The sequence below is a fragment of the Polyodon spathula genome, chromosome 38 (assembly GCF_017654505.1).
Source record: "Polyodon spathula isolate WHYD16114869_AA chromosome 38, ASM1765450v1, whole genome shotgun sequence".
Taxonomy (NCBI): domain Eukaryota; kingdom Metazoa; phylum Chordata; class Actinopteri; order Acipenseriformes; family Polyodontidae; genus Polyodon; species Polyodon spathula.
Window position 1 is genome coordinate 2,167,550 of NC_054571.1, and position 23,378 is coordinate 2,190,927.

The window sequence follows — 23,378 nt, forward strand, 5'->3', positions numbered from 1 at the left end:
AGGTTCACTACTAAGAGCTCCTATGTGAACCTCCCCCTGGCTTTGCATGACTTCCATCATATGCAGGGGTTACAGTTTTGTTCAATGGCTTTCAGCACCCCCACTTTAAAAACTGTCCCGGTGCTACTGCTTGTGCTTCAGCATCGCACCTAGTGTTAATTGTATGAATTACTAGTTTTTACAAACAAACTGGAACTTCTAGTTTGGAAATAACAACAATACGCGAATATAATAAACCTTTCAAATGTTTGTCATTATTATTATTATTATTATTATTATTATTACCTTTACTATCCAATCACAGTACCATGTTTTGTTTTTTAGCCATGTGTGTCAGCTCATTACTATACCTTCATTATGCTTTAACTATGCTGAAAAACCACCTTGTCCTGCTTTAGAAAGCTGTGTTGGGTTGCAGCAAATCATCTTTTTCTTTCCAATACATTGCTATCCCCAAATTTTCATTTAGAGAGCCTGCTTGTGATTTGAAGGGGGGCTACCTCCCAAATCTCACGAGTGTGGGATGGTGTCCCATCCTAGAGTTGCCCCCCAACCCTCCAACCCCCCTCCCTCTCCTTCCTAGTCTTCCACACACTCCCGGATACATCGTTCCAGAGAAAGAGCTGAGAGCTGGCAAGCTTTAAGAAGAGGTTTTCTTTTTTTCCCTGGGTCTGACTCGGGAGTGTGAAGTGGCAGTAGTAAGGAACCCCCCCTTCTCTCTCACTGTGATTAATGGGTTAGCCCAATTTACCCCCCAGTGTATATTGAGCACCAGGAATATAGGACCACCCCCCCTCTATCTCTCACTATAAAAAGGTGTCAGTCTCAGCTACCTTCAAAGAAACACTGTTTGTCAATCTTTTCACCAATGAACAAAGAGAAGGGAATAAAGCAAGTGCAGCTGTCTGGTGGCAAACTCACAGCTTTCCATTTCCTGCCAGAATCCACAAGGTTTACACAAGATATTTAAATGTTTAAACAGGTTTTATAGGGCCAATTAATGTTAAATAATAAACACATCAATTTAATCTTTCAAAAAAGTTTTGTAAACAACTTTTCTTTTTTTTTATCTAAGCAAAAAAAAAAAAAAATGAAGCAAATTGCATTTTGGGTTTAAAAAGATCTTTGATAAACCTGTCCCATAGCCTCCATCACCTCCCTATGGGCGTACCTTGGACAGAAAGGGTTCAAATTAAACAAATAGCAAACAATCCCCTGCTGATGCTGTCTATCAGTGTGAGCCCTTGGCCAGCCTGGCCCCATTGAGACAGGACCCTTGTGGTTATTCAGCAGGGACCATGTTAATTGTCTTTTGTCTCCACAAGATAATCTCCCCCAAAGCAAACTCCCCGGACCTACCTGCACAACTTCCTGCCGCTTCAATGAATTAACTGAAGACAAACTTAAAGAAAGCTGTCCAATAAACTCTAACAAAAGCAAACAGAACAACAAAATAATGAACTGAGAACTACCCCTACGCATAAGAGTTATTTAAATACCATTGCTGGTACCCATCGGGATCATCTCAACCGAAATGATCTCAAACTGCAATGCAATCACAACGACAGGGGAAATGCAATGGTTCTGCATTATCCTGAGGGGCAATGATAGCACAAGTATTGGGCAGCTTCAATAGGATGAGGCTGCCATTGGTAGAAAGGAACCACAGCATGCTAACTATAACCTTCCCAGACGATCTCCAATGACAATGCAGACAGACACTGGCACTACCACACAATACTGTTTCTGCATATACAAGATGGTACCACAAGCACAGGGCAGATCCAATTGCATATTTAATTATTATAATGTGGACAGAGTGCTGCCTCTTCTATAGCAATGAGATAATGGTTCTGTGTTATGCTAAGGACACTGCCATTGATAGAATGATACCATACTTTACATCCTGATTGCATCTTGTTCCACACAGCGTTGATAACACAGCAGTACAGGGGTGCAAATAAGCCGCCTATTGCAAAGCAGTTGGATCCAGTCCTAGTTTAACTGAGTTGAATGAGACATGTGAGCTTGTTACCTGTCCACTGGTGTTAATCAAGCACATATTAAAATCAGAATGGGTCAAACTGCAATAGAAGTCTCACTGCTATGCTTGCTGTGACACGGTGCCATGTCAGCACTAGGGGTGTACTGGGATACTTGTATACAGGGCACAAGATGATCAAATAGTCATTTAAATGACAGAACATTTAGTTTATAACACAATATTTAACTGGGATAGGAAGAGCGTGTATTTGTAAAACACACTTCTTCAGCGGTCTAGAAATGCTTAAAAATATCAGTATGAAGACAGAATTAAAAGAAGAAAAAAGGTGATCTGGTTTAAGTAAAACCCACTAAAGACTTCAAGTGTGGAGGCTCTAATCCAAGAGAACACATTTGCCCCCTATATGTACCCTGCAGGGGTCTAATCCTGTTACACCCCAGGCAGAGAGCGCTCAATAGTTCTATAGTCCTGGTGGCTGCAAACATGTAGGGGAGGTAATTACAGGACTGAGCACAGAGCTAAAGGGACCAACACAACAAATTTAATGTCCTAAAATGTAGGATTGAAGATATTTAAACAACAGGATTTTAATGCCAATCAGAAAAGCCATCATGAGAAGCCCTCCTTCGGACAGCCATTACTTTTCAATGATGTTAACACTAGTGTGGACGAGACTGCATGTGTGCATGGAAAAGACCTTGAATCAATAACCTCACACTGCACACATCCTGCTGTACAAGCTCTACAGCTGACCTCCGTGTTCAACAGGCATGTCTTTGACAATGTTTAACTCCTGCAAAACTTATAAACGTTTAAATTCTAAACTACCGAAATCCTTAAAATAAAGATGTGTAATGGGCAGGGGCTGTTCCACAGACAGCAGAAGAGAGTGGAGGAATCGCCTGACACCAGGATTCTCCTCAGTGTAAAAGTGAACGCCACTGTCGGAGCTGCAGCTTGCTTTCTATTGGAACGTCTCGACCCTTTGCCATTGAAGAGGTTCAGCTGCAATCACTTCAGCAGGGGGTGCCTGTATTTGTTGGCAGGTCTCTATATATTATAATGCTGCACAACAATTTATATGTAATTCTTATTTATTTTAGTTTTTTACTTTGAAATTGATAGAAGTGCAAGCCAGCGCCACCTAGTGATGTGCCACGGTGCATCCCTTTTGTTCATACAGCGATACACTGCAAGGTACTGGCACTTTACCAAGAGCAATCAGCCCATACCTCATCAGAAAATAATACAAATAAAAACACCAAAACCTCAAATTTGAATCAATTTAATCTAAAAAAAAAATAAAAAAAACTTTACATGTATTTTTTTCGTATCAAACAAATCCAGAATATTTGATATTAAAGGAATTGACAAAAAAAAAAACACACACACACTACTAGTGAGCCCCCTGCCTGCCCTCTCTCCCTCCCCCAGGTGGCGCTGCTTGTTTCTTCTGCTGGGGGCGCTCTGCACTGTCCGACGACTTCACGAGGCTCAGCTTCTTGTGCAGGTTGCTGCTCGCCTTCATCGTCACCTCGTGCTCGATTTTATTACGGATCGCCACCTCCAGATTCTGGGAGAAGCAATGCATTCAACAGCAAATGTTTAATCTCTATCAAACACTGTTTACTGAAGATATCAAAAAAGAATACTATACCCTCCCCACACACAGTGGTCCCGGTGAGGCTGAATCACTTGGATCCTTTGAGACCCAACTTGACAAAGCGCTACCAGGAACCAGACAAGCTTAGGATGTGCTGTATGGCCTCCTGTTTGTACATTTTATCATGTTTGAAGTTAAAATGTTCATCACTGAATTAAGTTTCTTTCATGTTGATAGTTTAATACAGAGCAGGGATGGAAATAAGACTCCCACTGCATAGCAGTTTGATCCATTCCTGGTTTTACTAGGAGTTACATATACACTGCAGCTAATCAAACTTGCAGTACAACCTGGAATGGGTAAAACTGCTATGCAATAGGAGTCTTGTCTGCATCCCTGCAGGTTTTCAAACTAACTGGGACATGCTTTGAAGTGACAAAGAAACCCCCCCCCCCCTCCTAATACACACTCCCTTATTAATACAGCACACAGAGGACCACGTCCCCTCCTAATACAGCAATCCCTTAATACAAGACTCCCTCACAGTGAAGGGCCCTATACAGAAAATGAGTATATTTACAATTCATTGTCCGAGTTAGAATTAAGTCTCCTATTGCATAGCAGTTTTACCCATTCCAGGTTTTACTACAAGCTTGATCAGCCACAGCATATAGGTAACAAACACAGGTGTTTCTTATTAAACTCACAGTAAAACCAGGAATGGATCAAGCTGCTATGCAGTGGGTCTTATTTCCAACCCTGCTGTACACAGGACTGCCTAAAAGAATAACAAAACTCCAGAATTATCAAATTGTGAAAGAGAGAGAGCACTGCATATTATATAAAGAGATCAACAAGAGGATTTCTAAGATTAAAGAATTGTATTACTGTTAAATCTGACATGCTTTCAGGGTCTGTCTAGTGCAGTGTGTCTGCATCACAACGTCCTGCAAACCTTTCACCCAGATCACAGTTTGAATGTTTAAAACTCAGCTAAGTGCAAAACGCTGAGAAGTCTGTCTAAAGATTTAACCTTTGTCAAAAACATGAGGTCAAATACATGTGTCAAGGCAGGGGTGTCCAATCACTCCAATCCAGGTTTAACAAGCAAAATGAGATAAAGAGCCACTTCAGGGTCTCGGGTTTAATTGGGTCAATTAAGGAATTCAGAACAGGGTTGGAAGTAGAGGAATGGCAGTCCAGGACCACGACTGACCACCCGCGTGAAGGTGTTTACACAGTAGAAAGTTTACTCTGTTTTGGCTGACTTTGCATTGCATTCAGAAATACAAAAGCTTCTCACCTTTTTTAGTCTCTGTTGCTGAACGACATGGGCCTTTTTAGGAGCTATTACTCTGCCTGTGAAGTGAACACAAAACACAAACAAATTAAAACACGCGTTTTTGTGCCAAGTTATTGAGCAACGTTGCACATGTCTAATAACTCTGCTGTTTTTACTGTCACAACGACATGCTGCACGCAGCAACCGTGACGGGGCGACACGTGGGAATGGCTTGACTGACAGCACAACTGTTTCCATCGAGACTGTTTGGACCGTGTTACTCATTCATTTAATTTATTTTAGAAATGTCGAACTGAATTAACACGTTATTATCCAATAACACGATTTAAAAAAAAATGAAATGAAATGAAATGGCCTCTACCAGTCAATTTCAGTACGGCTGGCGTTCCTGTTAGCTAGAGTGCACATGCAGACGCAATACAAGGAAAAAGCTGCTTCTGAAACATTAAACAAAGTACTAGGGAGAAATAAAACGGGACCGTTCTTGATAAATAACAACGAAGAGGGTGTAAAAAATGGCGCTTCACCAAAAATAGTGGGTGGATGGAGTCCACCAGCGTCCACTGCCCAGGACAGACAGGGACGGAGCGGCGGGGCATTCTGCCACCTGTATCGCAGCCACTGCTTTCATATGTGTTGCACAGATCAGCGCGGGACGACACCGCTAGTCACACGGTGCCCCCCCGAGTGATTTTTCTGCCTGATGCACGACACCGTCGGTGGATTAACCAATCACAGCAAAGCGTGATAACACTTGCTTGGCAGGAAAAAATCATGAATGAACCTTGTCTACAGAGGTGTCCAAGCACCCTGAAGTGGTTGATCCCTCCCATATTTCATACAAGGACAGGCAAGTCAGTATTTTATACATCGCCCCTGATAAGGATCCTTCCTTCCTTCCTTTTTTTTTTATTTCACTACTATTTTTACAAAATAACTGGCTGAAAAAAGGATATCACTTCAGGCTAGTTAGTGTCAGCAATGTATTGTGTGTTTCTTTGCTAAGCTCAGATCACTCACTTCATACACCTGCATATAAACAACAGAAAATCAATGCTGAAACACAAACCAGTGTTTTTATTTAGTTGATATATGGGGGGCATTACAGCTATGGCCAAAAGTTTTGCATCACGCCCTACAGAATTAATAATGTTAAGTTGACATATTAATTACAAATCGCTTTGTAGTTTTCCAAAAATTGAAAAATGTGACATTCCAAAATGTAACATGAAATACTGTTCTACAGTACTATTGTAGACTTCTGAGAGGCCATTCTATAGCTTTTTAGATTGCCTGATGTTTAAGAAAATATCGAAATTATGTTCATATAGTTTTATTATTATTATTATGGCTGCATCCAAATATTCCAAGACGATGCAAAACTTTTGGCCATATATGTAAATTATATTCGAGCACATAGCCTACTGACAACTGACAATATCTGTGGCTGTGACGCACATTGCATTATGGGCAGCATATTACTTTGGGCTACAAACGCAGCACTTTCTAAAAGGCAGTCTGGTACTAGACTTGCAAATGAGAATTTCTTCAAGGGTTTTACTTGATTAAAGAAAAGGAATGATTGACGGGTTAGTATTTCAGGTGAATGTTTAGTAATTAACACGGACCCTACTTTTCCGTAAAAAATTATAATTATCCGCGTTATTCTGCAATTAAAATAAAATGCTAAAATTGCGGGCTTAACACCGACAGTTATACCATAATATCTCACATACATTTTAAAATGTTTGTAATGATACGTCGATAAATGCTCACAATGTTGTATTATTAAAGTAATAATATGATAAATTGTTTAAGTCGTGTTCAATGCACCACCATTATGTTACATCATATTTATTATAGCTTAAAAATGTCAGAGTAAAACACTTCTGGCCCGCCTGCTCCTAACATTTCAATGCATTTACATGTCTGGGCTTCAGCGACTCAACCCACTATGTCTAAGCTTTTCATTATTTGTATTATTGTCATTATTATTATTATTTTTTGCAAGCTTGTTTCCGCGCAGAGGAAGCTGTAGTTCAGCTTGTCAGCGCACTAGCCCACCCCTCACAGCTCTTATTTAACCCCGGCTCCTCACCTCCTTTCTTCGGCCCCTTGTTCTTAGCATGCTGTGGAATCGCTTTCTTCGTTTCGGGTCTCTGGGATTGAAACTTGCGCTTGCCTTGCGCCATGCTGCCTGTCTCCGTGGTAACGCGCAGGGCTGTGGGATACTGAGGGGCAAGAAGAAAGGGCTTGTGGGATACTGAGGGGCAAGAAGAAAGGGGCTGTGGGATACTGAGGGGCAAGAAGAAAGGGCTTGTGGGATACTGAGGGGCAAGAAGAAAGGGCTTGTGGGATACTGAGGGGCAAGAAGAAAGGGGTTGTGGGATACTGAGGGGCACGGAGAAAGGGGTTGTGGGATACTGAGGGGCACGGAGAAAGGGGTTGTGGGATACTGAGGGGCAAGAAGAAAGGGGTTGTGGGATACTGAGGGGCAAGAAGAAAGGGGTTGTGGGATACTGAGGGGCAAGAAGAAAGGGGTTGTGGGATACTGAGGGGCAAGAAGAAAGGGGTTGTGGGATACTGAGGGGCACGGAGAAAGGGCTTGTGGGATACTGAGGGGCACGGAGAAAGGGGTTGTGGGATACTGAGGGGCAAGAAGAAAGGGGTTGTGGGATACTGAGGGGCAAGAAGAAAGGGCTTGTGGGATACTGAGGGGCAAGAAGAAAGGGGTTGTGGGATACTGAGGGGCAAGGAGAAAGGGGTTGTGGGATACTGAGGGGCACGGAGAAAGGGCTTGTGGGATACTGAGGGGCACGGAGAAAGGGGTTGTGGGATACTGAGGGGCAAGAAGAAAGGGGTTGTGGGATACTGAGGGGCAAGAAGAAAGGGGTTGTGGGATACTGAGGGGCAAGAAGAAAGGGGTTGTGGGATACTGAGGGGCAAGGAGAAAGGGGTTGTGGGATACTGAGGAGCGCTTTTTCACACAGAACAAAAACGTAGTGTTTTCTGTTTGGAAACATTCTTTTAAATAAATCTGAAGGTATTTCTTACGGAAGCGCATTGCTGCCATACAAATATAAAAATTATATATATATATATACACACATATATATACATACATATATACATATACATATACATACATATATATATATATATACATATATATACATACATACATATATATATATATATATATATATATACATATATATATATGTATATGTACATATATATATATATATATATATATATATATATATATATATATATATATATATATATATATATATATATATATATATATATCGCGTTTGTTTATCACGTATTTTCGTGATAGGGAATTATCACTATATTTCGTGATAGGTATAATTTATGGGGGCTTTTTACAACGATATTGTTCCCTTTCAATTTGAAGATGACCACCAATATAACTATGGGACATCCCTGCCCATTGGGTGGGTATCTCTCTTTATCAGAGCTGCCGATAGGCCCCTTCTTGGGGTGACGCACTCGGTCCCACCCACCAAGGGGTTAAAACTCTCATTCTGAGGAAGCCATTTCTCTTTTTCCTTCTCAAGACGGTAGAGTAAGACCTCTGTGTCTAGCTGAGCGTATTGATAGAAAGAGCTTCTGAGTCTGTCGTATTTCCCTTGCATTCGTGCTGAAAAGAGCTTGCCACTTTCCTGGAATCAGCGACTCTCTATGCCCTTGGTACTTTAGAACATAAGAACATAAGAACATAAGAAAGTTTACAAACGAGAGGAGGCCATTCGGCCCATCTTGCTCGTTTGGTTGTTAGTAGCTTATTGATCCCAAAATCTCATCAAGCAGCTTCTTGAAGGATCCCAGGGTGTCAGCTTCAACAACATTACTGGGGAGTTGATTCCAGGCCCTCACAATTCTCTGTGTAAAAAAGTGTCTCCTAAATGCCCCTTTTTCTAAACTCCATTTGTGACCCCGAGAGCTTGCCACTTTCCTGGAATCAGCCATCTTGCTCGTTGGTTAGAACATAAGAACATAAGAACATAAGAAAGTTTACAAACGAGAGGAGGCCATTCGGCCCATCTTGCTCGTTTGGTTGTTAGTAGCTTATTGATCCCAGAATCTCATCAAGCAGCTTCTTGAAGGATCCCAGGGTGTCAGCTTCAACAACATTACTGGGGAGTTGATTCCAGACCCTCACAATTCTCTGTGTAAAAAAGTGCCTCCTATTTTCTGTTCTGAATGCCCCTTTGTCTAATCTCCATTTGTGACCCCTGGTCCTTGTTTCTTTTTTCAGGCTGAAAAAGTCCCTTGGGTCGACACTGTCAATACCTTTTAGAATTTTGAATGCTTGAATTAGGTCGCCACGTAGTCTTCTTTGTTCAAGACTGAACAGATTCAATTCTTTTAGCCTGTCTGCATATGACATGCCTTTTAAGCCTGGAATAATTCTGGTTGCTCTTCTTTGCACTCTTTCTAGAGCAGCAATATCTTTTTTATAGCGAGGTGACCAGAACTGAACACAATATTCAAGATGAGGTCTTACTAGTGCATTGTACAGTTTTAACATTACTTCCCTTGATTTAAATTCAACACTTTTCACAATGTATCCAAGCATCTTGTTAGCCTTTTTTATAGTTTCCCCACATTGTCTAGATGAAGACATTTCTGAGTCAACAAAAACTCCTAGGTCTTTTTCATAGATTCCTTCTCCAATTTCAGTATCTCCCATATGATATTTATAATGTACATTTTTATTTCCTGCGTGCAGTACCTTACACTTTTCTCTATTAAATGTCATTTGCCATGTGTCTGCCCAGTTCTGAATCTTGTCTAGATCATTTTGAATGACCTTTGCTACTACAACAGTGTTTGCCACTCCTCCTACTTTTGTGTCGTCTGCAAATTTAACAAGTTTGCTTACTATACCAGAATCTAAATCATTAATGTAGATTAGGAATAGCAGAGGACCTAATACTGATCCCTGTGGTACTCCACTGGTTACCACACTCCATTCTGAGGTTTCTCCTCTAATCAGTACTTTCTGTTTTCTACATGTTAACCACTCCCTAATCCATGTACATGCGTTTCCTTGAATCCCAACTGCGTTCAGTTTGAGAATTAATCTTTTGTGCGGGACTTTGTCAAAAGCTTTCTGGAAATCTAAATAAACCATGTCATATGCTTTGCAATTATCCATTATCGATGTTGCATCCTCAAAAAAATCAAGCAAGTTAGTTAGACACAATCTCCCTTTCCTAAAACCATGTTGACTGTCTCCCAGTACCCTGTTACCATATAGGTAATTTTCCATTTTGGATCTTATTATAGTTTCCATAAGTTTGCATATAATAGAAGTCAGGCTTACTGGTCTGTAGTTACCTGGTTCAGTTTTGTTTCCCTTTTTGTGGATCGGTATTACGTTTGCAATTTTCCAGTCTGTGTACCATCCCTGTGTCAAAAGACTGCTGCATGATCTTGGTTAGCGGTTTGTAAATTACTTCTTTACTGGGAGGATCTCATCCGGCCCAGGGGATTTGTTTATTTTAAGAGCTCTTAGTCCCTTTAACACCTCTGCTTCAGTTATGCTAAAGTTATTTAAAACTGGATAGGAACTGGATGACATGTGGGGCATGTTGTCAGTATCTTCCTTTGTAAAAACTTGTGAAAAGTAATCATTTAATATATTTGCTATTTTTTTCTTCATCTACGATTTTGCCATTTGTATCTCTTAAACATTTAATCTCCTCTTTGAATGTTCTCTTGCTGTTGTAATATTGGAAAAACATTTTGGAATTGGTTTTAGCTCCCTTAGCAATGTTCATTTCTATTTCTCTTTGGCCCTTCTAACTTCCTTTTTGACTTGCTTTTGCAGTTCTGTGTACTCTTTCTGCGTACTTTCTTTTTGGTCCTTTTTTAATGCTCTGTAAAGTGCCTTTTTTCGCTGAATATTTTTTTTAATTGATCTATTAAACCATTTTGGCAATTTAGTTTTACATTTAGATTTGTCTACTTTAGGGATATAATTGTTTTGCGCCTCTAGTACTACATTTTTGAAGAACAACCATCCTTCTTCTGTGGGTGTTTTCTCTATTTTACTCCAATCTACTTCTGTTAGTCTCTGTTTCATACCTTCATAGTTTGCTTTTCTAAAATTGTAAACCTTAGCTTTAGTCATTTCTTTTGGGGATTTAAAAAACACTTCAAATGAGACCATGTTGTGGTCTGAGTTTGCCAGTGGTTCTCTGACCTCTGTTTTAGTTATTCTGTCTTCATTATTTGAAAAGACTAAATCAAGGCATGCCTCCCCTCTGGTGGATGCCTTGACAAATTGTGTTAGGAAGCAGTCATTTGTCATTTCCACCATTTCTATTTCATCCTTCGCGCTACCCACCGGGTTTTCCCATTTTATTTGGGGGAAGTTGAAATCCCCCATTAGTATGGCTTCTCCTTTGCTACACGCATTTCTAATGTCATTGTATAACAGATTATTGTGCTCACCGTCTGAATCTGGCGGTCTATAGCATGCTCCTATTATTGTGCCCTTTGAATTTGTGTTCATTATTCTGACCCATATTGATTCGGCTTTATTTTCTTAGTCCAGGTTTAACACCTGGGCTTCAAGACTGTTTCTTATGTATAGCGCTACCCCTCCTCCTCTTCTGTCCTGCCTGTCTTTCCTACACAATACCCACAAATATTATATTCATCCCCATCACTCTCAGACAACCACGTTTCTGTAACACCTATCACATCATAGTTACCTGTTAGTGCAGTAGCTTCAAGTTCTAGAATTTTGTTTCTGATACTTCTAGCATTTAGATAAATACATTTAATGGTTGTCTTACCTGAGTTGTTGTTCTTGTTTTGATGCGGTCTCCCTTCTGTTTTTTTGTTGATTTCTCCCCCTTCCTTTCTAGTTGAAATGCTTCTGAACCTGCTCGAGGATCTTTTCTCCAAGTAGACTAGTTCCCTTGTTATTTAAGTGCGGTCCGTCCCGTCTATACAGATAGTCCTCGTTGACGCGCGGTACTCGGTCTCCTCTGCTACAGCGTTAGCGTGTAAATGCACGGTGACGCGCGGTACCTGGTCTCCTCTGCTACAGCGTTAGTGTGTAAATGCACGGTGACGCGCGGTACTCGGTCTCCTCTGCTACAGCGTTAGTGTGTAAATGCACGGTGACGCGCGGTACTCGGTCTCCTCTGCTACAGCGTTAGTGTGTAAATGCACGGTGACGCGCGGTACTCGTTAGTGTGTAAATGGTCTCCTCTGCTACAGCGTTAGTGTGTAAATGCACGGTGACGCGCGGTACTCGGTCTCCTCTGCTACAGCGTTAGTGTGTAAATGCACGGTGACGCGCGGTACTCGGTCTCCTCTGCTACAGCGTTAGTGTGTAAATGCACGGTGACGCGCGGTACTCGGTCTCCTCTGCTACAGCGTTAGTGTGTAAATGCACGGTGACGCGCGGTACTCGGTCTCCTCTGCTACAGCGTTAGTGTGTAAATGCACGGTGACGCACGGTGCTCGGTCTCCTCTGCTACAGCGTTAGTGTGTAAATGCACGGTGACGCACGGTGCTCGGTGCACAATACAAGGTACGGCCAGTGCAAGCGGTGTTCAGTACAACCTGTGTTCAGACAATGCAGAACACCTAACTTATGTTGGTCAAGCCGAGGTTCCACCCCTGTACAGCCTCTGCATGGCTAAAATCCTGCAGGAGGATTGGCATACCCTCTACGCTTGGTGCTTGAGCATCCAGCATGCCACCTTGGCCCTTGAGAGAGAGGTGGACTGCAGCATCTGTGCGGCTTTTCAGCGCCGGGTGAGGGAGAACAGGTTGGAGAGGGCCACGAGGGAGAGTTTTATGTCCTTGGTGGCGAGATCATTGGCGGCTCTTGGAGCAACAGAGCCCCTCCTCCATGACCTGTCCCAAGACCCCCTGCTGGACATCCCCAGCGCACAGGCCACCTGTAGTCGCTCTGCATTCTGCATTTCTGCAAACAAGAATGGTGAAGCCTTCTAAGCAGGCAAGGGACATTATGGACCTGAAAGCGCAGATGGCCCAGGTAATATCTAACATTACTAGGATTCTTCCCCTAAAGCCCCTGTTTAAAAAGAAATGGTGTTGATTTCATGAACCCAAAATGCAATCATTATTATTTATTATTTTACACCTGCTAAAATACTAGGGTGTGTGAACTATGCATCAGTTGCAGAGTAACTTACAACAAAGTCTCACCTGAAAGACTGAGCATAAGGAGATTAGGTGGGATTTTAACTGGGGGATCTCCCGATTATAAGCCCTTTTCTTTAACTGCTGGACCACACAGCTTCCTACAGTGTCGTGAAAAAGTATTTGCCCCTGTCTGATTTTCAGCATTTTTGCACATTTTTCACATTGAATTTGGTCAGATCTTTTTGTGGGTTGTAGTAGTATATAGAGGGAGTCTGAGAGAAAAAATGACACCAAAGTTTGGTGCTTCTTTCATTTGTTTGCTGTGCAAACTAATCAAACATGCAATCTTCAGATGTGAAAAAGTTATTACCCCTCCTAGTTAACTCAACCCAATTAAAGGGATAATTAGGGTCAGCTGTTTGAATATTTTGGTTAAAAATCAGGCCTGATTTGGGCCAGCCCTTCCCAATATAAATCTGACTAACTTTGGCCTTTACCTTCACAGTGAAGTTGTCAGCACACAGGTTCTAGAGGCACATCATGCCACGATCAGAAGGAATTCCTGAAGACCTCCAGAAAAAAGTTGTTGATGCCTATCAGTCTGGAAAGGGTTACAAAGCAATTTCTAAAGGCTCCTGGTCACCACCAAACCACAGTCAGAGCTATACTGTCCAAATGGAGAAAGTTTGGGACAGTAGTGGTATACTACCGGCACTGGTATACTACCGGCACCTTGCAAAGGACCATATGGACAGCTGGAAATAATTAATCAAAACGCATGGCTGAAGACGTGGTGCACACGGGAAGGCTTCACCTATCTTGATCATTATACCACATTCTACAACGAGGACTATCTGTATAGACGGGACGGACCGCACTTAAATAACAAGGGAACCAGTCTACTTGGAGAAAAGATCCTCGAGCAGGTTCAGAAGCATTTCAACTAGAAAGGAAGGGGGGAGAAATCAACAAAAAAACAGAAGGGAGACCGCATCAAAACAAGAACAACAACTCAGGTAAGACAACCATTAAATGTATTTATCTAAATGCTAGAAGTATCAGAAACAAAATTCTAGAACTTGAAGCTACTGCACTAACAGGTAACTATGATGTGATAGGTGTTACTGAAACGTGGTTGTCTGAGAGTGATGGGGACGAATATAATATTTGTGGGTATACACTGTATAGGAAAGACAGGCAGGACAGAAGAGGAGGAGGGGTAGCGCTATACATAAGAAACAGTCTTGAAGCCCAGGTGTTAAACCTGGACAAAGAAAATAAAGCAGAATCAATATGGGTCAGAATAACGGACAAAAATTCAAAGGGCATAATAATAGGAGCATGCTATAGACCACCAGATTCAGATGGTGAGCACAATAATCTGTTATACAATGACATTAGAAATGCGTGTAGCAAAGGAGAAGCCATACTAATGGGGGATTTCAACTTCCCCCATATAAAATGGGAAAACCCGGTGGGTAGCACGAAGGATGAAATAGAAATGGTGGAAATGACAAATGACTGCTTCCTAACACAATTTGTCAAGGCACCGACTAGAGGGGAGGCATGCCTTGATTTAGTCTTTTCAAATAACGAAGATAGAATAACTAAAACAGAGGTCAGAGAACCACTGGCAAACTCAGACCACAACATGGTCTCATTTGAAGTGTTTTTTAAAACCCCAAAAGTAAAGACTAAAGCTAAGGTTTACAATTTTAGAAAAGCAAACTATGAAGGTATGAAACAGAGACTAACAGAAGTAGATTGGAGTAAAATAGAGAAAACACCCACAGAAGAAGGATGGTTGTTCTTCAAAAATGTAGTACTAGAGGCGCAAAACAATTACATCCCTAAAGTAGACAAATCTAAATGTAAAACTAAATTGCCAAAATGGTTTAATAGATCAATTAAAAAAAATATTAAGCGAAAAAAGGCACTTTATAGAGCATTAAAAAAGGACCAAAAAGAAAGTACGCAGAAAGAGTACACAGAACTGCAAAAGCAAGTCAAAAAGGAAGTTAGAAAGGCCAAGAGAGAAATAGAAATGAACATTGCTAAGGGAGCTAAAACCAATTCCAAAATGTTTTTCCAATATTACAACAGCAAGAGAACATTCAAAGAGGAGATTAAATGTTTAAGAGATACAAATGGCAAAATCGTAGATGAAGAAAAAAAATAGCAAATATATTAAATGATTACTTTTCACAAGTTTTTACAAAGGAAGATACTGACAACATGCCCCACATGTCATCCAGTTCCTATCCAGTTTTAAATAACTTTAGCATAACTGAGGCAGAAGTGTTAAAGGGACTAGGAGCTCTTAAAATAAACAAATGCCCTTGGCCGGATGAGATCCTCCCAGTAAAGAAGTAATTTACAAACCGCTAACCAAGATCATGCAGCAGTCTCTTGACACAGGGGTGGTACCAACTGGAAAATTGCAAACGTAATACCGATCCACAAAAAGGGAAACAAAACTGAACCAGGTAACTACAGACCAGTAAGCCTGACTTCTATTATATGCAAACTTATGGAAACTATAATAAGATCCAAAATGGAAAATTACCTATATGGTAACAGGGTCCTAGGAGACAGTCAACATGGTTTTAGGAAAGGGAGATCGTGTCTAACTAACTTGCTTGATTTTTTTGATCGATAATGGATAATTGCAAAGCATATGACATGGTTTATTTAGATTTCCAGAAAGCTTTTAACAAAGTCCCGCACAAAAGATTAATTCTCAAACTGAACGCAGTTGGGATTCAAGGAAACGCATGTACATGGATTAGGGAGTGGTTAACATGTAGAAAACAGAAAGTACTGATTAGAGGAAAAACCTCAGAATGGAGTGTGGTAACCAGTGGTGTACCACAGGGATCAGTATTAGGTCCTCTGCTATTCCTAATCTACATTAATGATTTAGATTCTGGTATAGTAAGCAAACTTGTTAAATTTGCAGACGACACAAAAGTAGGAGGAGTGGCAAACACTGTTGCAGCAGCAAAGGTCAGTCAAAATGATCTAGACAAGATTCAGAACTGGGCAGACACATGGCAAATGACATTTAATAGAGAAAAGTTTAAGGTACTGCACGCAGGAAATAAAAATGTACATTATAAATATCATATGGGAGATACTGAAATTGGAGAAGGAATCTATGAAAAAGACCTAGGAGTTTTTGTTGACTCAGAAATGTCTTCATCTAGACAATGTGGGGAAGCTATAAAAAAGGCTAACAAGATGCTCGGATACATTGTGAAAAGTGTCGAATTTAAATCAAGGGAAGTAATGTTAAAACTGTACAATGCACTAGTAAGACCTCATCTTGAATATTGTGTGCAGTTCTGCTCACCTCGCTATAAAAAAGATATTGCTGCTCTAGAAAGAGTGCAAAGAAGAGCGACCAGAATTATTCCGGGCTTAAAAGGCATGTCATATGCAGACAGGCTAAAAGAATTGAATCTGTTCAGTCTTGAACAAAGAAGACTACGTGGCGACCTAATTCAAGCATTCAAAATTCTAAAAGGTATTGACAGTGTTGACCCAAGGGACTTTTTCAGCCTGAAAAAAGAAACAAGGACCAGGGGTCACAAATGGAGATTAGACAAAGGGGCATTCAGAACAGAAAATAGGAGGCACTTTTTTACACAGAGAATTGTGAGGGTCTGGAATCAACTCCCCAGTAATGTTGTTGAAGCTGACACCCTGGGATCCTTCAAGAAGCTGCTTGACGAGATTTTGGGATCAATAAGCTACTAACAACCAAACAAGCAAGATGGGCCGAATGGCCTCCTCTCGTTTGTAAACTTTCTTATGTTCTTACGGATCTTCCCAGGAGCAAGGCTTAAAATCTTCCAGGAAGTCACAAAGACCCCTAGAACAACATCCAGGGATCTGCAGGCCTCTCTTGCCTCAGCTAAGGTCATGACTCCATTATCAGAAACACACGGGGCAAAAATGGGATTCATAAGAACATAAGAACATAAGAAAGTTTACAAACGAGAGGAGGCCATTCGGCCCATCTTGCTCGTTTGGTTGTTAGTAGCTTTTTGATCCCAAAATCTCATCAAGCAGCTTCTTGAAGATCCCAGGGTGTCAGCTTCAACAACATTACTGGGGAGTTGATTCCAGACCCTCACAATTCTCTGTGTAAAAAAGTGTCTCCTATTTTCTGTTCTGAATGCCCCTTTTTCTAAACTCCATTTGTGACCCCTGGTCCTTGTTTCTTTTTTCAGGCTGAAAAAGTCCCTTGGGTCGACACTGTCAATACCTTTTAGAATTTTGAATGCTTGAATTAGGTCGCCACGTAGTCTTCTTTGTTCAAGACTGAACAGATTCAATTCTTTTAGCCTGTCTGCATATGACATGCCTTTTAAGCCCGGAATAATTCTGGTCGCTCTTCTTTGCACTCTTTCTAGAGCAGCAATATCTTTTTTATAGCGAGGTGACCAGAACTGCACACAATATTCAAGATGAGGTCTTACTAATGCATTGTACAGTTTTAACATTACTTCCCTTGATTTAAATTCAACACTTTTCACAATGTATCCGAGTATCTTGTTAGCCTTTTTTATAGCTTCCCCACATTGTCTAGATGAAGACATTTCTGAGTCAACAAAAACTCCTAGGTCTTTTTCATAGATTCCTTCTCCAATTTCAATATCTCCCATATGATATTTATAATGTACATTTTTATTTCCTGCGTGCAGTACCTTACACTTTTCTCTATTAAATGTCATTTGCCATGTGTCTGCCCAGTTCTGAATCTTGTCTAGATCATTTTGAATGACCTTTGCTGCTGCAACAGTGTTTGCCACTCCTCCTACTTTTGTGTCGTCTGCAAATTTAACAAGTTTGCTTACTATACCAGAATCTAAATCATTAATGTAGATTAGGAATAGCAGAGGACCTAATACTGATCCCTGTGGTACACCCGCTGGTTACCACACTCCATTCTGAGGTCTTTCCTCTACTCAGTACTTTCTGTTTTCTACATGTTAACCACTCCCTAATCCATGTACATGTGTTTCCTTGAATCCCAACTGCGTTCAGTTTGAGAATTAATCTTTTGTGCGGGACTTTGTCAAAAGCTTTCTGGAAATCTAAATAAACCATGTCATATGCTTTGCAATTATCCATTATCGATGTTGCATCCTCAAAAAAATCAAGCAAGTTAGTTAGACACGATCTCCCTTTCCTAAAACCATGTTGACTGTCTCCCAGTACCCTGTTACCATATAGGTAATTTTCCATTTTGGATCTTATTATAGTTTCCATAAGTTTGCATATAATAGAAGTCAGGCTTACTGGTCTGTAGTTACCTGGTTCAGTTTTGTTTCCCTTTTTGTGGATCGGTATTACGTTTGCAATTTTCCAGTCTGTCGGTACCACCCCTGTGTCAAGAGACTGCTGCATGATCTTGGTTAGCGGTTTGTAAATTACTTCTTTCATTTCTTTGAGTACTACTGGGAGGATCTCATCCGGCCCAGGGGATTTGTTTATTTTAAGAGCTCCTAGTCCCTTTAACACTTCTGGCTTATGCTAAAGTTATTTAAAACTGGATAGGAACTGGATGACATGTGGGGCATGTTGTCAGTATCTTCCTTTGTAAAAACTTGTGAAAAGTAATCATTTAATATATTTGCTATTTTTTTTTTTCTTCCTCTACGATTTTGCCATTTGTATCTCTTAAACATTTAATCTCCTCTTTGAATGTTCTCTTGCTGTTGTAATATTGGAAAAAATTTTGGAATTGGTTTTAGCTCCCTTAGCAATGTTCATTTCTATTTCTCTCAGCCTTTCTAACTTTCTTTTTGACTTGCATTTGCAGTTCCGTGTACTCTTTCTGTGTACTTTCTTTTTAGTCCATTTTTAATGCTCTGTAAAGTGCCTTTTTTTGCTGAATATTTTTTTAATTGATCTATTAAACCATTTTGGCAATTTAGTTTTACATTTAGATTTGTCTACTTTAGGGATATAATTGTTTTGCGCCTCTAGTACTACATTTTTGAAGAACAACCATCCTTCTTCTGTGGGTGTTTTCTCTATTTTACTCCAATCTACTTCTGTTAGTCTCTGATTCCTTCATAGTTTGCTTTTCTAAAATTGTAAACCTTAGCTTTAGTCATTACTTTTGGGGATTTAAAAAACACTTCAAATGAGACCATGTTGTGGTCTGAGTTTGCCAGTGGTTCTCTGACCTCTGTTTTAGTTATTCTGTCTTCGTTATTTGAAAAGACTAAATCAAGGCATGCCTCCCCTCTAGTGGGTGCCTTCACAAATTGTGTTAGGAAAGTCATTTGTCATTTCCACCATTTCAATTTCATCATCTTCGCGCTACCCACCGGGTTTTCCCATTTTATTTGGGGGAAGTTGAAATCCCCCATTAGTATGGCTTCTCCTTTGCTACACACATTTCTAATGTCATTGTATAACAGATTATTGTGCTCACCATCTGAATCTGGTGGTCTATAGCATGCTCCTATTATTATGCCTTTTGAATTTTTGTCTGTTATTCTGACCCATATTGATTCGGTTTTATTTTCTTTGTCCAGGTTTAACACCTGGGCTTCAAGACTGTTTCTTATGTATAGCGCTACCTCTCCTCCTCTTCTGTCCTGCCTGTCTTTCCTATACAGTGTATACCCACAAATATTATATTCGCCCCCATCACTCTCAGATAACCAAGTTTCTGTAACACCTATCACATCATAGTTACCTGTTAGTGCAGTAGCTTCAAGTTCTAGAATTTTGTTTCTGATACTTCTAGCATTTAGATAAATACATTTAATGGTTGTCTTACCTGAGTTGTTGTTCTTGTTTTGATGCGGTCTCCCTTCTGTTTTTTTGTTGATTTCTCCCCCCTTCCTTTCTAGTTTAAATGCTTCTGAACCTGCTCGAGGATCTTTTCTCCAAGTAGACTAGTTCCCTTGTTATTTAAATGCAGTCCATCCCGTCTATACAGATAGTCCTCGTTGTAGAATGTGGTCCAATGATCAAGATAGGTGAAGCCTTCCCGTGTGCACCACGTCTTCAACCATTGGTTTTGATTTATTATTTCCAGCTGTCCATATGGTCCTTTGCAAGGTCAGTATACCAGAAAATACCACAGTTTTGGTTTTCTCTTTTAATTTCCTTCCTAGCTCTCTGAATTTGTTTTGCAGGGATTTTGGTCTGTCTCTTCCAATGTTGTTTGTACCGATGTGGACGACTACCGTATCTCCTGTTCGTTCTAGGAGCCTGTCCACGTTCTCAGTGATGTGCTTGACCGAGGCTCCCGGAAGGCAGCACACTGTTGTAGTAAGGGGGTCCAAACTGCGAACTGAACTTGCTGTGTTTCTCAATATGGAGTCCCCAACAATCATGACCTCCCTTCTTTTTACTGTCTTGTCACCACTGTCAATAGGGTCCTGGATGTTGTTCCTTTCATTCTCTTGTTGTTGGTTCTGCTCATCAAAATTCTGAAGTGACTCAAATCTGTTGGTTGTTTTGATTTCTGGTGGTGTTTGACGAAGTTTCTTTTTTTCCCTGCTTCTGCCTACCTGAACCCAGCTGTTCTGACCTTCTATCTCCCTGGTGGCTTTCAGTCTGTTAGGGGTGATGCAGACTTCCATGAATTGTGGGTGTGCCAGTTCCTCAAGATCCTGTTGCTGTCTCACTTCTTCCAGCTCCATTTCTAGCATGCTTACTAGTTTATGCAAATCCTGGATCGCGCGGCACTTTACGCACACTTGGTTTAGCTCCGCTGGGTTTTCTCGGATTTCCCACATCAAGCAGGTATCACAGATTACTGGCTTGAAGACCATGTTGAGGGTTTTTTTTTTTTTTTTTTAAGTTTAGTTTCTTCTGCAACCGTCAACCTGCTTTCAAACTGCTTCGAAACTGCTCTGTACTTTTCCACGCCTGTACTTCTCCCACTCGCTGTCGCTTCCACTCGCTGTCGCTGGGAAGACTGCCTCGTTTAACTGCGTTGTTCTGCTGTGCTGTCGGCTCCTCCCCTCGCCCGTGTCTCAGAACGGCGCTGAATTTGAATCAGCTGCTCCGAGTTTCAGCTTGTTTGTTATCACAAAAACACACGCGGCTGCTGCTGTGTTTCCCCAATGTCCTCTGTTTTCTGATTAAACATTCAAGATGCAATTTCTGGACTGCTTCGAAACTGCTCAAACTTTTCCACGCCTGTACTTCCCCCTCATGGCAGAGTAGCAAGGCGCAAACCACTGCTCACTAAGAAGAACATGAATGCTCATCTGAAGTTAGCCAAAAAGCACCTGGATGATCTTCAAGAGTTCTGGAACAATATTCTATGGACAGATGAGTCAAAAGTGGAACTTTTTATCCAACATGGGCCCCGTTATGTCTGGCGAAAACCAAACACTGCATTCCACAGTAAGAACCTCATACTAACGGTCAAGCATGGTGGTGGTAGTGTCATGATTTGGGGATGCTTTGCTGCATCAGGACCTGTACGACTTGCCATCATTGAATGAACCATCAATTCTTCTCTGTATCAGAAAATTCTACAAGAGAATGTCAGGCCATCCATCCATGAGCTGAAGCCGAAGCACAGCTGGGTCACGCAGCAAGACAATGATCCGAAACACACAGGTAAGTCTACACAAGAATGATCGAAGAACAAGAAATTTAAAGTTTTGGAATGGCTTAGTCAAAGTCCAGACCTAAACCCCATTGAGATGTTGTGGCAGGACCTGAAAACGAGCAGTTTATGCTCGAAAACCGACAAATGTCACTGAGTTGAAGCAGTTCTGCATGCAGGAGTGGACCAAAATTCCTCCACTGCGTTGTGAGAGACTGAACAATAACTACAGGAAGCGTTTGGTTGCAGTTATTGCTGCTAAAGGTGGCGTAACCAGTTACTGAGTCTAAGGGGGTGATTACTTTTTCACACGGGGGCATTGGGTGCTGTATAACTATTTAATAAATAAATGAAATAAGTATCAAAATTTTGTGTTATTTGTTCACTTGGGTCCCTTTTATCTAGTATTAGATTTTGGTTGAAAATCTGATAACATTCAATGTCATAAATAAGCAAAAATGCAGAAAATCAGACAGGAGGCAAATACTTTTTCACGGTACTGTATATCGTGCTCAGCCTAAGCTAGGAAAGAAAGTGGCTTCAGAATGCTGAATGCAGCCGACCCTTCAGGGGAGCTGCCGAATCGCAGGTTCAGAATCCCATGTACTGCTGCTCATCTTGGCGACTCTGACACAAAAACAACAACTCGCCTTAAAAATAAATACACACCAAAGCTAAAAGATTGTTTTTCAGTTTCCTTCAAAATAGGGGTGCCTTGTCCAAGGAAAATGTGCCAAATAAAAACATGTCTTCATTAGAGCCAAAGTTAAAGAGGTGCATCTCGGGCACTTTATACCGTCCCTGAAAACCATGCTTAAACACTGGTATTAGTATTAGTATTTTACATATATATTAGATTCCCAATTCATTCACAAATATCTCATTTAATATAAATCTGGTTACAATCAATAAACACACTTAATAAACAATCAAAGTGCAACAGTGATATTGTCAATTAATCACATATAACCTTCATATATTGCTATAGGTTAGACCCTTAGTTTTATAGACTACCTCGTCTTTTTTAATATTCATCTGGTTTAGCCATTTAAAATGTAACTTCATATATAATTTTCACAGAATACATAAACGATTTACATGATCAAGATATAACAAAGTTAATCACATCTGTATTGTACTGGGTATGATGGCATGTATCAGGATGGTAACCAACAAGACCTGTTTTGTAATAGGACAGCCTAGTAAAGGCATGGGGAGTGGCCCACACCTCTGCATTGCAAATGTCCTTGACAGATGCACCCTGGAACACGAAGTTGCCACGCCCCTGGTGGAATGGGCAGTGAGCTTCTCTGAAGGGGGCAAGTTGTCTCGCTCATAGGCAGTCCTGCCTGTGTCTGCAACCCATTTGGACAGCCTGCTTAGACAGGACTTGACCATGGGATTTAGCCCCATAGCAGAAAACAAATTGTTTGGACTGCCTCCAACTTTTCATCTTGTCAACGCAGACGCCAGGGCCCGCACTGGGCAGAGTGTATGGAGCTGTCGCTCTCTATCAGACTGGAAAAGAGGTGGATGGAAAGCCTCCAGTTCCACAGACTGGTTCACATGAAAAATGCAGAGATCGTCTTTGGCAAAAAGGCAGGGTTGGTACGGAGCGTAACATTTGTCCTGGCTTCTGCAAAAATTAAGCAGAGGTGATTACAAGCAAGAAAGCTGTTTGAGGGATACAAATTTCAGCTCAGCTGAATGC

The 23,378-nt window shown here is 40.9% G+C and overlaps 1 protein-coding gene across 1 annotated transcript; it reads right to left on the minus strand.

Annotated features, from left to right (window-relative positions):
• Window positions 1–3,274: 3,274 nt before the first annotated feature.
• On the minus strand, window positions 3,275–7,927 carry c38h19orf53 (chromosome 38 C19orf53 homolog). Its single transcript, XM_041235627.1, has 3 exons — window positions 7,010–7,927; window positions 4,912–4,967; window positions 3,275–3,578 (listed from the first exon to the last, which is right to left on the minus strand). The coding sequence occupies exons 1-3, from the start codon at window positions 7,101–7,103 to the stop codon at window positions 3,402–3,404; spliced, it is 327 nt and encodes a 108-aa protein (XP_041091561.1). The 5' UTR covers window positions 7,104–7,927; the 3' UTR covers window positions 3,275–3,401.
• Window positions 7,928–23,378: the final 15,451 nt, after the last annotated feature.